Below are 17,825 nucleotides of genomic sequence, written 5' to 3' on the forward strand. Positions count from 1 at the left end.
TAGGGGGGCCTGGGGGGATACACTCCAGGTGTGTGGTGGATTATTTTTATCTGGAACGAATGTAGATATACGGCACTCGACTAATAGCTTTGGAATGTACATTGTCAGGCGCCCATGTGACACATATACGCACCCCTTACAACGTCATCTTGTAAGGTGACATCCGCTGGCCATTTAAGTACTTGGGATTTACAAACTCGTGGGAGGATACTTTGCAGTTCGATGGGGTGTAGTGGGGGTTTTATTTAGAGACCGGCGACGGGTGACTCGGACCTGATAAACAAACCCCCCGGGCTGAAAAAAAAGAGGTGTTTACCCCCGGACTGGTCTTTTTCAAACCTTTGTTGTTTTGTTTGTTAATCTCATTATTAATCGAGAAAGTAAAAACTTTGGGCCTAGTGAAGATGAGTTTATCAACAAGGTGGCCCCGATGTTTATAGTGATGTGTTTGAAAAGACTAAAAAATCTGTTTTACTGAAACTTGACGAAACAAAGAGCTCAACAGAGCTCAAATTTTTAAGACGTAGAACCAGGGGCGACCTATACAAGTCATCAATTCTCATAACGCCGGGTAAACGACAAAACCGGGCCGACGTTCTTACGGCTAAACTGAGGGGCTGGACGCCTTCAATAATCGTTACAGCAGGTTCGACAAGGGGGGGAAAGTTTTGACATAAAACCTCCGTAGAAGGCCGGTTCAATCTTGGGTGGTTATATAATGTAGACTTAAGAAAAAGCGTATAGGTGATCCTGGTAACGTTATAAGAGCCCTGTCACTTCCCTCTGTGAGACGTGTCTCGTTAAAACCGTTTAATAAATGGTCGTACACCGGTGGTAAACACGTGACTCACCATTATGGGATTGTCCTCATACCCTTCTGTCTTTCTAGGTTCGTGATAGAAGGTGTTTAGATGTAGTCTCACGTTCGACCCTCTTGATGTAAATAATCAGTTGTTGTCTCGTAATGTTCTATTAACAGAGTGTGGGTTCCCTTATATTATCTCTCTCTGACTCTCTGTCTCCCGTACCCTCTGGACGAGAGAACCCGTAAGGTATGTTATGTACTCGTTCTGCTTCTATTTTCTCGTTCCCTCCTTTTAAGCGTCGTCTAATTGCACGGTAAGTGTACTTCCGTCTTCTGAGACTTTCCCTATCTATTCCTTAAGGATAGTTCGGCGACGGGTCGGTTTATACATAGGTTACGTTTTTGTGTTGTAAAATATTATTTGGGGGGCTTTACTCACTACCTCCCTTCCAAAGTGGGATGGTCGCACTACACCTAAAAATCGTGGTCCGACCACTACTTAATGCGTAGATAAGTAGGTACAAGACCGTATTTTCCGTGATATTCTTTACGGTGGCAGTTTCGACATCTTTTGTCGTGGGTGGATGTCGTCCACTTTGTGTACGTACATTTCATCGATTTTTGTTGGGATTTATAGATTGGTAAAGTAAAATAAAAGTCCTGGAGGTTTTTTGCCTTAATCGTTACTTTTACTTACCTAACACTGTAATACACCCGTTTCTTCTCAGCCGACTTTTTTTGGCGAACGAACTGGGGATCATATTTGTGGGTTTCGTCCGGCAGTTGTTACCTACCCGTCTTAGGTATGTGCGGTCCGTTCTGTTACTCGAACGATCAATGATCGTCATACTGCTGGTTGTTCACTGTCTTTATCCTCCTTCTCTTTATAACTTTTGGTTTAGTTCTCACCTACTATCGTGTGGATTCACGTTTCATAAATTGGACTCCGTAACTTCTCAATCACAAAATCCACCTGCTAACATCTGCACCACCCATACAACACATTATTATATGCTACGACCGTTTCACCACATACTTATATTATGTTTGTATATTAACAGTCTTTTATATGTGATTACATGTGACATGTTTTGTCATACGTAACCAATTGTTTGGGTGGACAGGATATTCCGTAAATATACAAAACGAGTAGGGGGATTATTGCGTTAGGACAGGGAGGACGAAAATTTAATAGAGACCGTTACATAATATTAACGTAGGTATTGTAGGTACGTAGACCGGTAATGTAATTACAAGACTTAATTTCAATTAACATAATGACATCACTGTGCGCGGTACGGTTGTTCGTAGACCCGTATATGTAATATTAACAGTAATAGTACAAGTAGAAACAGGGAGGTAGCCGAAAGGAGGCAAGAGGCAAGAGGAAAAGGGAAAGGATAAATGTGAGGTATCCATATGGGATTCGTGTCCATTATATATAAAAAATATATATATGCAGAGGACCCTCGGAACTATTGCCGTAAACGTCGACAGGATCTGGTAAAATGTTTTAAGGGATCGACATCGTGATATCCAGAGGGATGGTCAGTAATTTCGACTTGTTTCCCGCTGTCGACGGGGAAGCACCTAGCTGACGTAGTTGGGGGCCGGTCATTAATGACCGTTATTTCCGTAGGGTGATCTACTCTCCGGTATGTCACATCGACCGGGGAGGGGGTTCGGTCCGGTATACTTTTGTCGTTTCCCGTCGTCTGTTCACCAGGTCGTTGTGTTCACTGTCGGGGTTTTTAGTCCTACCGTCGTCGTGTAGAGGTGGTTCTTTTACGTTGTTTGTCTCTTAGGACTAGACACTTCCCCGTCAAACCAAGTGTACGTAGCTGGTTGTTGTGTGTACATTTCAATTCTAATTATTTTTTCATATGTCCGTGTTTGAGGTGGTAAATGTTGGCTTCCCTTGTAATACTACTGAGGTTAACGTACGCACAACTTGTCGAAGGAGATTTAGGTTACACAAGTCAAACTACTCCCACCGCATGACGTCACTTACAGACAACTCTCAAAGGGAAGTACAAGGTTTACTCCCCGTCCCAAGAAGATTTATTTTTAAATATTGAAGTTAAAAGCATCAATCTGGTGCACTTTGAGAGCAAAATGAAGAGATCTATGGATACATCCCTCAACACCCATATGAAATAGAACTGTAAACAGATTTACTTTTTCTTTATGGATATTTTATAAATCACCCTTTTAAACTTTATTCTTTTTTTACTCTCATATAGTATTTCATACCTGTTTTTAATTTATTCTCTTATTTTTTTATTACTATAATGATCATATAAACATGTGCCTCGGAAATAATTGTTTACATTAATGGTGACCAAAACGTTTGAGACCCACTGAGATAACACTGAGAGAGTCCTTTAGCTCACTGAGTCTCTCAGTCTGACAGGAGAGGACTCTCCTCCACTTTGTTGTTGAAACAACTCCTTATATCCGTTAGCGTAGCTCGCTAGCACCAGAAGCTAACAACAACGATCTCCGGTACCGGAGCGCTCTCTCTCTCTCGCTCGCGCACACACACAAAATGGCTCGTTTCACACAGAGCCAAGCTTTAATGAAACACAGAGACCCAGACGTAATAGTACTGCATCATATTATTTTCGAATCAATAATTTTTCAAATTATGATTTTTTATTTTTTTAATCTTTTTTTATTTTTTTAATAACCATTTTTCCTCCTGGTCTGGACGCATCTGTGGTCCTGGCGCACCCCACACTTTGGGAACCACTGCTCTAAGCTATGGAAGAGAAACACATTCCCATATAATGTCCCCAGTTGCTTTTATTTTATTTAACCAAAGCAATTTGTATGTACTAAAGTAAGGTGTTTGAAAACAACACTTCTATGATTTACGGCATCTATTGCACGCCTGTCCGTCCTGGGAGAGGGATCCATCCTCTGTTGCTCTCCCCGAGATTTCTTCCATTTTCCCATTAACTGTGGGGTTTCTTTGGAAGTTTTTCCTTGTACGATGTGAGGGTCCAAGGACAGAGGGTGTCATATTGATATTCTGTACAAACTGTGAAGTTCACTGAGACAAATGTAACATTTGTGATATTGGGCTATATAAATAAACATTGATTGATTTATGCCAAATACACTTTCAGAAACCAGTGTGGGGAGACAACAACATGTAAGCATCAAACAGTAATGGTGCCACCTTGTGCATCACGCAGATAACAATCAGAGCAAACAGTCAGTTTACTTTTACATAAATCACACAGAAGCTTTGGAAGGAAAACTAAAAGGTCAGGTAGGAACAGGCAATTTATGTCTTTCCTGACATGACTTATGTGACTCTTTGAGGAGTGTCTCTTCACAACTCAGTGTTGAGAAAGTTTGAAGAAAGAAATAAACAGTTTTTAAATGAATTATGAATTCCTTGCACATAATTGCTGTTTATTTTATTCAACAATTCCCCATTTTCCCTCAGTAATAGTATTAACAGTATTACTTTTAGTATTTAAAATGCAATTCTGCATTTATCATTTTTCACCACACCTCACCACACACTGGAACAGAACTGCTTTCAAGCACCAACCGGCAATATAGCATCACATGGATGATGCAGTTCAGAGTGGGTGAGCAAAAAGTTCAAGATGCATTAAGAGGGATTTAAAAACAGCTTATGAACCCTTATTTGACCTTTCCTCCAAGGTATTTACTCCTTCTGCAGTCTTGTTTACTCTCTGATTACTTTTATCCGTGCCCCCTGGTTGTTTTACAGTCTCATTTCCACACTCTGGGATGGTGTCTTCCCGTTCCCGACCGTGTCGAAAGTGAGTGGGGAGATGGTTGAATAAAAAGAGGAGAGCCAAAGTGGAGATGAGAGTTAAAAGTGAACACCAGAGGGTGGAGCGCCACGGTAAACCCCCCGCTTCACACGAGGTCTCCAATCTGTCTCACTTCCTCTCTCTTCCCCTCAAGGCTGTTGAATCACTTTGAAAAAAGAGTATTTATCAGAATCAACAGGAGTGTTTTTTGTATGTAGGCATGTTGGTCACACATTTACATACCTAATGACAAGTTTCATGTAGGATGCTAAGGTGCAAATGGTCACTGGAACCTTTGTTGGTTTTTCCTAATTCTGGCTTTACTTTTTTAATACACAGATACTTAAAGGTCCCATGTCATGGCCATTTCCACTGATCATAATTGTTGAGGTCTACTAGAATAGATTTATATTGTGCAATTTTCCAAACTCACATTGGTTTCTCATACAGCATCTCTGTAAACTACGTGTATTCACTGAATTTCACTCTCTGCCTTTAACGGCTCGTTGTAGCTCCAGTAGCTCCAAGCCCCACCCTCCCTGTGAGCACAGTGTGCTCTGATTGGTCGGGACGTTGTGAATCGCGCTGAGCTCCGTGGAGGTGTGGTTTCCTTGTTTAGCGATACACAGCGAAACACAGCCAAACTCATCCTGAGCACACACAAACTCACAGCCGATGTAAAAACAATAAGTGTGGCTTGATATTGAGTAAGAAAAAGTTTTGGGGAGGTATTTTCTGAGTTAGAGTTTTACTCGCTAAAGGGTGTACTTTGAGGGTTTTGAGTCTGCACACCGTTTACATGCATAAAAACCTTCATAACACACAAGGGGACGGGTAATAACCGGAAAAGCATGACATGGGACCTTTAAAAGAAGGATACAAGAAATTAGCTACACTCCATGTGCCGAGCATTTTAACAGTCTAGGTGAACTCCTAACTATCTAGTAAGGAGACCTGGCCTAGGAGTGATGATTGAAAGGTTGAAGAGCATGTCAGAGCAGTGAAGATACAGAAAGTTTGACCTCCTCCCTTATCGAGGAGGTTTGGTGACCCTGATCTTAGAGTTACAAATTATTTAAAGAAGGTGGAATTGGTTGATTAAAAATAAATTAATTGACAGTGTAATAGGTAGGTGCAATCAATAACCCTGTTTAGTCTCTGTTGAATACATTGACAGACATTACAAGTTTCCTTCAAGATAGCCTACTTGCACAGTAGATTACATTTACCTGCATATGAGTGATAACCATGCACCTCATTTTCAAAGTTATTGACAAGTGCCATTCTATATAAGTAGCACTGTTGGTTTGAATCTAATCTAATAAGCCTCTTTAGAGTCCCTGTATTTCAAAGGAAAATGTATTTTCTTAGACTTTGTCACTAGGAGTAATAATGTGTACTAGGATGTTTCATGACTACGGCACCAGTGGCAAACAGAGAGATAAACAAACTGAAATTGTGCACTAGCTTGAAATAGCCACTAAACTCAATGATTGTGGGAAAATGGCAGCATTTAAAGTCAAACTTCAGAGTGTGCCTTCCTGGCCAAGTCTCAGCAATCATAAAAAGATTCTGACCAGTCGACAGAAAACAGTGAGATACATTTCCTGTAGGTTTTTTTATAGAGGGGTTATTTAGAACCTACTGAGACCGTTTGCAAAGTGTTTTAAATTCCAAAATAACCCAAAATATATAATAATAACTTAATCAGCATCAATGAGCATACAAAATATTGTGAAAAAGGCAGTACTACTGACAAATGCAAAGTGCTTCGACAAAATACATTATAAGAATGAATGTAAAAGAGACTATTCAAGAAAAACATGTACTACTGGAACACAAAACCTGATAATAAGATTGGCTCACATGTATGTTGTTGAATTATTTATTTGCCTAATTTATTGAAGTTCAACAAATGTTTAACTAAAATAAATGTTGTTTTCATGACAAAGAAAGGCCGCACATCTTTATACTGTATATGTTGAACTGGAAATAGCAAATGAAAGCTAAAGGATTACTGAGACAGTTCATTTGTTTTTTCCTTTCCTTTTTACTTATGTGGATTCCATTTTATAGATGTCAAATTACAAAAAGAAGTGAATAAAAAAAGAAGAATAACCCAAAGAAATGCAAGAAATCAGAACAAGAGAAAATAATCAAATGATTCATGAATTAATGTATCACTTTTAGTGAATGGTGCTTACACATCAATGTGAATGCAGCAATCTGCAATTCACTTTTTGGGGCTCATGTTTTGAAGCAGGGACCTGAAATATGCTCCATGTTTTCCTGCAGTAACCCGCCCTCGTCCTCTTCCTCTCTGTCTGCACCACACTGAGTGAGTGGGTGCTGATGGAACATGTGCGATCTCTCAGCGTAATGCACTGCAACGTTAAAGATCAGGTTGTTAACACCATGATCAGGGACTGCATTAGTGGCACTGGGCACTCCTTCACTGTACTGCTGAAATGGCATAATTGACTTAGTCAACACATACAACCACTCTTGGACACACACGCACACACGCACGCACGCACGCACGCACGCACGCACACACGCACACACACACACACACACACACACACACACACACACACACACACACACACACACACACACACACACACGGAGAGAACTTAAGAGTTTTAGATCTCCAGGCTTTGTTAACTGATAGTGATAATATGGATTGTGTTGGCTGAGACTGCCGGGAGTGCAGTGCCTTGGTGGGCGAAGCATCACGGAATGGGGGGGTGGGAACATTTTTCAACATACTTTTAAATTGTTTTTTACTTTGGTATTCATCTGCAATTTCTGTTGTATCTATTGACACAGTAGTGAACAAAGAACCTTTGTATTCCTCTTCTGTATTTTTTTGTATTTGTATGTGTGGTACATATTTTTTTCTTGCCACAACTGTTTAATATGATAAGAAGAATTATGATCCAGTCAAACCAGTTATAGAAAAAACCTCTACGGGTTTGAAAGCTTAACAGATGGCAAACGCTGCAAATGAACCTTTTATAACATGAACAAGATTTTGAGAATGAGGACTGTGTTCTTATATCAGTACTGCTTTTTCAGATTACATCCGACTATATTTCTGACTCCCCCCCCTGCACGTATAACAAGTCACTGTCGTCTGAACCTGTTTTTTATGCGGCTGAGGAGCTGGCTGCAGCCTGTGTACATCATAAATGGTTTGATGGCAGCCGTGATGTATTAGGGGTTGAGTCCATGATAGCAGAGAGCTTCATGCCCCCAGAGATTAATCGCAGGAGAAACACACCACATCGAGCATCCATCTTCCAAACTCCCATTGCAACCAAAACACAACATAGACCATCATGCTTTATGAGGCTACATGACAGGAACATGGGCCATGTACGCAGTGAAGCCATGCACACATTTCCAGTATGTCGATACACTCTAATGTCCATGTATACCTTTATACTCTCTGAGATAGAGTAGTGTTCACATTCCCGTGAGCATGTGCACTCATCACTTGTCACTACTCCCTCGTTTCTACTCTTGCTCTCTCCTAACCCTTGTAAAGCTATTAAAGCAAAGTCAATTCGATCTGATCACTCTGACTGTTGCAGTGGGAAACCTACACAGTTCTACTTTTAAACATTGAGCACGTGTGATTATAAAACATCATGTGCGCTCCTTTGATCAGATCGAATTAAGGAGAGCATTAGTTGAGATGAATATAAATGACAGCTTAGGGGGAAAGTAGAGCCCATACTCCCTGCCTCATCATGACGAGTTCAGTTGCAATAGACACTCAGACTGCACCAGAAGTGACTGTATTGTTGTGTAAATGGAGCCTGGATCACATCCAGCCTCCTCTCCACTCCACCCCACTCCATAGAGGTGGATGGGTGTTTACTATCCAGAGAGGGCTTTAGTGTACTAGATCCAGAGGACTAATTCAATCATGGCTTATTGGCATGACAGCAGAACAATGTTGCCAGCATAGAAGATGATGGGAAATCTGTTATCTGCTTTTCTCTCTCTGTGTCCATTAGGTACTTGTCTGTGTGACTGTCCCTCAGTAATGTTCTGCCTGCCTTCCTGGCTTTCCTTTTTATCTCTCTCTCTCTACATTATTTTGTATATTCCCCCTACTGTGTGATTGTGTCTGTCTGTCTCCTCATCCTTTTTCTCCTTCTATATTTTCTGATCCAGGCAAAATTGTGGTAGTAAGCAACTGTAATAGGCTTGGCTGGCAAGCCAGTTCATTCTTGACTAGTCTTGCAACCCGTAAATTGAAAAGGGGTTCCAATGATTGGATATACCCCACCATACATCACAATCAGTTTGGATAGAATTGTAAGCAAACGCTATATCATATTATCTGTTTTAGTTTTATTGTGATTGAATATAGCTGCTGCCTCGTCAAGTTGTGTGAAATAATGAAACTGAGTGACCAGAGCTGCAGACAAGAGCTGGGGAAAATCAACAATAGAAAACTGTTTAAATTAAGTCCAGCCTTATTATGGTTTTCCATTTATGCAGCTTTTTCGCTTTAGCTGTCTAGTTTGCAAGCTATGTGTGGCAGAGAGTTCTTCAAGTTCAGTAAAAAACAATACTAAGCCAAAGTAAAGGTAGGGCAGTCTGAGCAGCAAACACAAAGACATAATTCAGTATAGTCTCACAGTAAGTGTACATTAATATGATATGAGTATTTGTATATCCAAACAAAGATCTCACAAAGTAAGATTCAGGTCTTAACGCTATTATCAATCAAATATGGAGTGACTGCATGTTACCTTTGTAGGGCAGAATAGCCTACCATTTCTTCCATTTCCATTCTCTTTTATCTGTATAATAATTGTTTCTTCACTCATCTTTTCACTCTGTTTTACTGCAAACATTTGTCCCTGTTTCCCTGTGTAATGAATAGGCCCTGATAGTGATCCTCAGAGGTGCAGTGTATGATACGATATGAGTAGTTGAGCAGGCACCAGAGAATATCTTCCAACCTCCTGGACTGTAGAACAATAGTAAGCTTTTTACTGAAATGCTGTTTTATTTACTCTCCATACTTCTTCATCTCTTTGTCTTGTTCCCTTTAATCCTTAGACTCTGCAATCGTCAACGGGGTGTTCTGGTCCGAGGCCTTGAATAAAGTGTTTGTTGATAACTTTGAGAGGGACCCATCACTCATCTGGCAGTACTTTGGCAGTGCCAAAGGCTTTTTCAGGCAGTACCCAGGTAAGTGTGTTTGTAATGATAAAGCAATGTAAGGTAGTGGCTATTGAATTTGAGTGTGTATGTATGTTTGTAATTAAGTTGCTGTCTTCCCATAGCAGAAACATATGTGTAAAGGATTGTTCAGTCACTAGAAGCTAGAGACTTGAGGCTAGCGGGGTGAGAGTAAAGGCGTAGAGGGGAGAGTAGAGAGAATAACAGAGAGATAGGTGAGAGTGTTTATAGAGATTAGAGTGGGTGAAGATGGATAAAATTAACATTTTAAGGTGAAGTGGAAAGAATAAGAACAGGGGTAGCATAATAATGAAAAGTAGCCTATTGAATGGAATTGGTGAATATTTTAATATTCTCTGTAGCACACAATATTAGAAAACAAATGGAAAGGCTCATTTTGTTATCTTTTGACCTCTTGAAACTGCATACGAATGCTCTTAATTATGCCTTTTATATAATACTTCCCATTCTATGTCTGACATATATATTCTTTGCAGCTCTGGCTATCAAAAGGCTTCCTCTCAGTCCATTGTTAGTTTCCTGACCTGGAAGCCTCCAAAGTCACAGCCGCATAAAGACTCTACATTCTTTCTATTCTATCCCCTAAAGTTCACCATAATGAACCGACGTGAACAATTCTGTGTGCAATTTTGACACAGGAAGAGTTTCGAGAGAGGGATGTTGCTGTTGAATTTTTCAGTGTATTTGTTGAAGCTCTCTCAGCACTACATTCACCTCCATTGTACTGGAAGGACATCTAAAATCTTTATCTGCATGGCCACAAAACACTAGAAGTAATTGAGAAAATATGTTTGCTTTTTTTAAAATCTGGCGAACAAAATCTCTATAAGGCATGTCGTGTGATTGGGCAGAGAGCCTTTAGGTCTCAAAGAACCGTCTCTCAGGCCACCATATTTCTCTTTCATCCAAGGCAGCAGTTTGTTTTCCTGTGTGACAAATGATGCAACTCTAGCAATATTGCAGTTCATCATTCATCTTTTGACTTGTGATGCTGACTTTGTCTCTTCAAGGGATCAAGTGGAAGCCGGATGAACACGGGGTCATAGCTTTTGACTGTCGAAACCGGAAGTGGTACATCCAGGCTGCCACCTCTCCAAAGAATGTTGTTATCCTGGTGGATGTCAGTGGCAGCATGAAAGGACTCCGACTGACCATCGCCAGGCAGACGGTCTCCTCCATACTGGACACTCTTGGAGACGACGACTTTTTTAACATCATTGCTGTAAGTCAACGCAGCTGCAACATAAACGACTTAACCTGATTTTATAGATTCTCACACACACATGCACAACACACAGGCCAACATCCGCTCCTCCTCAGATCAGAGGAAATGCTGGAACGAATCAGCTTTCTTTCTTGTCACGCTCACAACCAATTAGCAGTAAGCTGAATGAAGATTTGAATTGCAAAAGAGACAGTTGTGATTGGGTCCTGCCTTAGGCACCGAAACCATTGTTATCGCATCTCAGTCTGATGAAACTCAATGTGTGTGTGTGTGTGTGTGTGTGTGTGTGTGTGTGTGTGTGTGTGTGTGTGTGTGTGTGTGTGTGTGTGTGTGTGTGTGTGTGTGTGTGTGTGTGTGTGCGACCACTCACTGCTGTTTCACATCAAAACGCTAGTCACTTTGCCAGCCGCCATTATTTTTCCCCACAGAACAAAGTCTTCATTATCGTTTGTTAACCTAATCATGTTATTTTGAAAATTATTCTTTTGAAAAATAACGGAAAAGAGGATTTAGACAATCAGGCAGAAACATATTGTTTTCCCCGAACACTCTTTAAAAGGATGTGTCATTTTGACTCATCTATTTCTTTCTTGTTTTGATTCCTGCTACGTTTTCTGTGTTACCGTCTTCTCCTACAGAAGACACAAAATGTAAAAGTTTTTATGGTTTTTTATTGTGGTGAGAGTTGTTTCATGTTGCACTGTATACAGACACAAAGACAGATATTCACAGATGAATATGCACACACACACTTGAGGGTAATATTGCTGGCTGTGGAAGAACACACTTCTATTCTCTTTCTCGGTCTTTGAAGTCTAATTCACGCTCATGCATTAAATGATGAGTATTATCACAGTATTGCAGGCATTGGACACATTGTGTACAGAACAGTGTGTGCATGTGTGTGCGGTTTCCATCAAGATGAGGGAAGTTTCTAACATCTTCACAGTTTGCATTTGAAAAATAAGATTAGACATATCTGTAAGTACAGTAACATGTAAATCGACAACAAACTGTAACTTTAATTATTACTTTTGTTTCCTACAGTACAATGAGGAATTGCATTATGTGGAGTCGTGCCTAAATGGAACATTGGTCCAAGCAGATGTCCCCAACAAAGATGTGAGTCTTTCTCTCCTCTTCTTCCATTTTTTTTATCCTGTTACTGTCTTTCGGAAATCAGCTGTTACTTCTATAATAATACAAACACAATGTCAATGGTAAATGAATATAAGCTGAACAGAATTCAGTACGAGTTGTGCGTCTTGCATATGGTATGTAACCACGGCAGTGGCGGTTCTACGGGGTGGCACGGGGTGGCAGCTGCCACCTCAGAAAAATGCCTTGCCACCCCAGCTGCCACCCCATTTGGCAGCTTTGTTTTGAAAGAAAAGTTGTGGCTCATCGGACATTTATGAGAGAAAATCTCTAATGTCCGAGTGCAAGTGAATGCAGCACAAGACGCGAGCCTTGTAACCCCTCCCCCCACCTGGCGCGAGCTTGGAAATATGATGATTTCATTTGAACGAGAGGACAGCACAAAACGAGAAGCATTTCGGATACAAGTAGACAGAAGCAGTGGTGTAGTGGGCGTTGGACGCGGGGGTACGCCGTACCCCCACTTATTTGAAGCATGATTTCTTTTTTTAATAGTCTAATACATCTAAAATCATTGCCAGTGTTATCAGTTGCAAGTGTGTGTTTGTTGTATTAATGACGAAAACATAAAAGGGAGATTTCACAGTAAATATAATAAAAACGTAGCTCAAACATTTATGCAACTTGATTTGAAGCGTGTGTGTGTGAGGGGCAGAACCGTGTGTGTAGGGTGACCAGGTGTCCCGCACTGTGCGGGACTGCACACACATCATTTTTATTATTTGTCCCGCGTCCCACACATTGAGACTATGTCCCGCATTTGAGTGATTGTCGCGCAGAAAGGCCGGATCGGTTCGCTGACAGCATCATGTAAGTTGCTGCAGTACATCTCTATATACATCGGTACAACTATAAGACCCCACGGTTTGATGATTGATAGGTGTGTGGGCTGTCTTTAATTTTGACACAGAGAACAATGGGGGCAATCCACCCTTATCCACAATGTAAAGTAATTCACACAGCCTCTTCCCTCTCCTCTCTGTGAGGAGCAGCAGGTTCAGCTTTCAGAACAAAGTAACATGGCATTCATTTTTTTAAATACGTCGTGTAGTAATATATATTTATTTATTTTTCTTCGCAAGAGAGCACCAGAATGTGTATTTGATGTTAGTATTTCAAAAAATCTCCTGGGGGAGAATCCCTGCAGGGGTTGGGTTTTCAACTCTTTCACCTGTGGGGAAATTGCAGGATTGGCTCCAGGTCGCCCTTTTATTTACTACAAGACAAATGTGCCTTTTTATTTCATACAGTTCAATTTGGATTGAGGCAGGGAAATAATCTAAACCTCACGCGTGGCGTTTCACTGTCAAGGGGAGCGTGTATGTAATTACATTGCAAATACTGACTTGAGCCCCACCACCGTATGGGTTAGCCCTACCATAGATTACCCAACACAAATACTCTGGCGCCGCAACTGTTTGCGGTCTACTATGACAGAGAAGAGCCTGTCAAGTTTGGCTGTACTCAGCATTGAATCAAATACGCACATAGCCTTAAATCTTAATAACTTTGTGAGGTGGCTTTTGCTGATACAAGATGGTAATCGCCCACATTCAGCACTGTTATCAGGCCATGCACGTTTCGATGATCTGCTCACGGATGAGTCGACTGAGAATAACTAAACTGTTTTTGGGGGAGGCCCCCCACAAAGAAGGAAACATTGTATTTAGTCGGCAGACTGCCCACGGGGCGGCCACACCCCACATGTAGGTCATCTTCTTAACAGTTTATTCAATTGTCATCGACTCATCCGTGAGCAGAGCAATCAAGTTGGCATTGCTTATACAGCTGATGTGGCGATTACCATCTTGATTCAGCAAAACACCTCACGAACTTATTAAGATTTAAAGCTATGGTGCGTTTTGATTTCAATGCTGAGTACAGCCAAAACTTGACAGCTCTTCTCTGTCATAGTGACCGCAACACAGTTGCGGGCGGCCAGAGTATTTGTGTTGGGTAAATCTATGGTGGAGGGCTAGAGACCCGACTACGAGTGGGTGGGGCGTCAGAGGGTGTCAGTATTTGCAATGTAATTAACATACACGGCTTCCCTTGACAGTGAAAACGCCACCGCGCGGAGGTTTAGATTTATTTCCTGTCTACAATCCAAATTGAAACTGTATTGAAATAAAAGGAGTCATTTGGTCTTGTAATTTAATAAAACGGGCGACCTGAGCCAGGATCCTGCCCCAATTTCCGACCACACGTGGAAAGAGTGTTGGAAAACCCCAACCCCTGCAAGGGGGTTCTGGGGGATTCTCCCCGCCACGGACGATTTTTGAAATAGCTCAGAGTCATCACACATATGCACATATACTGGTGCTGCTCTCTTGACGAAGAAAAATAAATACATATATATTACTACACGAAGTATCTTAAAATTTTAATGCCATTTAGTTGTTTTGTTAATTTGTTCTGAAAGTGAACCTGCTTGCTCCTCACAGAGAGGAAGGGGAGAGGCTGTGTGAATTACTTTACATTGTGGATAAGGGTGGGATTGCCCCCATTCGTTTCCTCTGTGTCAAATTAAAGACAGCCCACACACCTATCAATCATCAAACGTGGGTCTTATAGTTGTACCGATGTATAGATAGAGATGTACTGGCAGCAACTGTACATGCAGTGCTGTCGGAGCGAACGATGCCGGCCTTTCTGCGGCGACAATCACGTCAAATGCGGGGACATAGTCTCAATGTGTGGGACGCGGGACAAATAAAAAAATGTCTGTGTGTGCAGTCCCGCACAGTGCGGGAACATCCTGGTCAACCTGACACAACCGACGGTTCTGCCCCTCACACCACACACGCTTCAAATAAAGTTGCATAAATGTTTGAGCTAACGTTTCTATATTATATTCTACTTCGTGAAATCTCCCCTACATTATGTTTCGTCCATTAATACACAAACACACACTTGCAACTGATAACACTGGCAATCGATTTTAGATGCTATTAGACTATTAAAAAAAGAAATCATGCTTCAAATAAGTGGGGGTAGCCGCGGACCCCCGCGTCCAGCGCCCACTACACCCACTGCTTCTGTCTACTTGTATCGAAATGCCTTCTCGTTTTGTGCTGTCCTCCTCGTTCAAAGTGAAATCGCCGCCCAATCATATTTCCAAGCTCGCGCCAGGTGGGGGAGGGTTACGAAGGCTCGCGTCCTTGTGCTGCATTCACTTGCACTGCGAATTAGAGATTTTCTCTCATGAATGTCGATGAGCGCACACTCTTTCTTTCAAAACAAAGCCTGCCAAATGGGTTGGAGCTGGGGTGGCAAGGGCATTTTTCTTGAGGTGGGCAGCTGCACCCCGTGGCCACCCGTAGACACCGCCACTGCCGCGCCGTGGATTCCGTCAGGCAGCAAGTGTTCGTGAGCGGTGGCAAAATCTTTGGGCATGCCAAAAAAATTGCGCGAAGGACCTTGCGAAGGGTTCTATTTTTCCGTGTTGAATTCCGTGGTGTCCAATTCCTTGCCCTTCGTAAGGCCATCGTGAGAGCATCTTGTATACATCGGTGCCATCGGGCATTCGCCCCGATAAGAGGTGAGGGCGAATGGCCCGATGGCAACCGATGAATAACAGAACCGCCTCCGATCTTGACAAGGAATGCCCTCACGAGTTCCTTACGAGAACTTGCCGCTCAAGCGCCGAAGTTGCTGCCGGAGCCCTGAGAACTCCACCGCGGTCATACGATGGCCTTAAGATCCTCACGAATGGCCCGATGTTGTTACGATCAGCAGTCCGAATTTGAACTTTTCCTTTAATCGTGATGTCCATTGCGGGTGTTCAATTTCGGGACAAGTGGTGACAGGGGTTCTAGAGATCTCAATGTCAAAGCATGATGTATATTAAAAAAATCAAACCTGTTTCCTCTTTGATTGCAGATTTTCAGGGAGCAAGCTCAAGAAGAGGTTGAGTGGAAAGTTATATAACTGTAAAGAACAACTCAAATAAGCGGTGCAGATTTTTGCTTGCCCTCTGGTTGAAGGTTTGTCAAAGCGTCACCCTACTATGTGTCGTTTATATTCTTCCCCGCAGCGAACAAAAATACATACAAATATAATTATCTATTTTTAGGACATTCTTTCCCAAACAATAATCCTTTTCAAGTCTACAAAAAATGTAGTTTTACACCATATATCTAGTATTTTAATTGTGGACCATTAGGCCTACAGTTCGTCAGACAAAACAGACGTACTGATTGTTCCCATGGTTTAACATTTACTCTTTAAGAAATAGCGTAAAGATGACAAAATAGGACCAATCTCATGTCGTTGTTTCTTTTCAGGGAGGTTCTTCCACCAGGAAATATTGCTCTTGAGCTCACAAAACTGGAACCGTTGCTTTCCCGACTTCGCCCACGCTCAGCATCTCCTCCATGCCCAGGGAACATCTCCAGAGAAAAGGTTTCGGATGATAATAGTCCAAGTTCATTTCCAACGGTATGCAGCGTAAAACATATTCCTGACTTTCAGATTAGCTGTAAACAAACAAAGAAGCTTGTGGTTAAACTGTGTTCGTTTTCTCCCGTCAGGAGGAGAAGCTTTAAAAGGGACTAAATGGAACGTCTCTGGGTGAAAGTTTCAAATTGGGTACTGTTAAATTAATAAAAGGCGCGGGGTTGGTCACAAAAGCAGATATTGTTCAGTCAGACAAACAGCTGTGATCCGCTCCTCGTTTACGGGAAGAGAACGGAGGCGCATCTCTGCTTCCGGTGCTCTTATCATAATCCTCTGCTGGCTCCCTCCCCGCCAGCCCCCCGGTGCAGGTCTCTACAAATGTCCCGCTTGTCGCTGCTTCACAGCGACCACCAAGGAGAGGCCGGGCTCTCTTCTTCAATTTTAGGAGACGCGGTGTGTGGTCGGCCGGCGGGGGTGAGAAGGGCGCGGGCATCACTTTTCATGTAAACACATTCCTAAACGCTGGTAAGATCAATACCTCTAAAAAATACTTCTCGGCTCGTTTGGGTTCTTCCGGTCATTGCCGGATGTGGCTCACATCGCATCCGTCCCGTGCCTGTAACACAAGTCCAAATGTATCCGTGCCAAGTACAAACTGTAACCTGTCATTTAATATGTCAGCAGGTAGTATGCTCGACATCTTAGTTGTAGTGTTTAAATCACGTAGGCTGTCGGTTCTGCCAACACCTCCATACCCCCTCAATTTCGGCTACTAAATGGCACCTCTTTGTAAGCGGAAAGTCGTCATATGTACGCCAATGCTCAAATGCTAACCGTAGATGAAGGGATTTTCAGAAAATAGAAGCTTAAACTGGTCTTGTGCCACCAAGAATTTCTGGGTTTTCAGTATAAAGAGCATGTAAAACTGACGGACATGGTTTAAACCTACATTTCCCCATTAAAACCATTGATTTTAATTTCTAACACTTGTCAGTGTTTATTTGGCATGTTGCCATGGCAGAGAACTGACCTTTCAGATGGGGAAACAACACGTTCAAACTATTGTCTATTTTGCTTAATCTTCCCAATCAAAAAAATGCTTGATGAACTGTAAACACAATTGAAGTCCACAGTAGCTGTTTCATGAGGGCTGGAACCTGACTTGTTTCTGATGGTACGTTTAAAAGGTCAGATTGGGTTTCTCTGCAGGGTG

General features: G+C 41.9%; 1 protein-coding gene across 1 annotated transcript in view; it reads left to right on the forward strand.

The window, feature by feature from the left end:
• Positions 1-17,825, forward strand: part of cacna2d3a (calcium channel, voltage-dependent, alpha 2/delta subunit 3a) — an 87,721-nt gene that overhangs the window by 12,408 nt on the left and 57,488 nt on the right. Inside the window, exons 3-5 of the mRNA XM_010772247.1 lie at positions 9,688-9,819; positions 10,842-11,053; positions 12,104-12,178. Coding sequence (XP_010770549.1) covers positions 9,688-9,819; positions 10,842-11,053; positions 12,104-12,178 — 419 coding nt within the window. The remainder of the gene's footprint in view (positions 1-9,687; positions 9,820-10,841; positions 11,054-12,103; positions 12,179-17,825) is intronic.

The sequence above is a fragment of the Notothenia coriiceps genome, unplaced genomic scaffold (assembly GCF_000735185.1).
Source record: "Notothenia coriiceps isolate Sejong01 unplaced genomic scaffold, NC01 NC01_scaffold00011010, whole genome shotgun sequence".
Taxonomy (NCBI): Eukaryota; Metazoa; Chordata; class Actinopteri; order Perciformes; family Nototheniidae; genus Notothenia; species Notothenia coriiceps.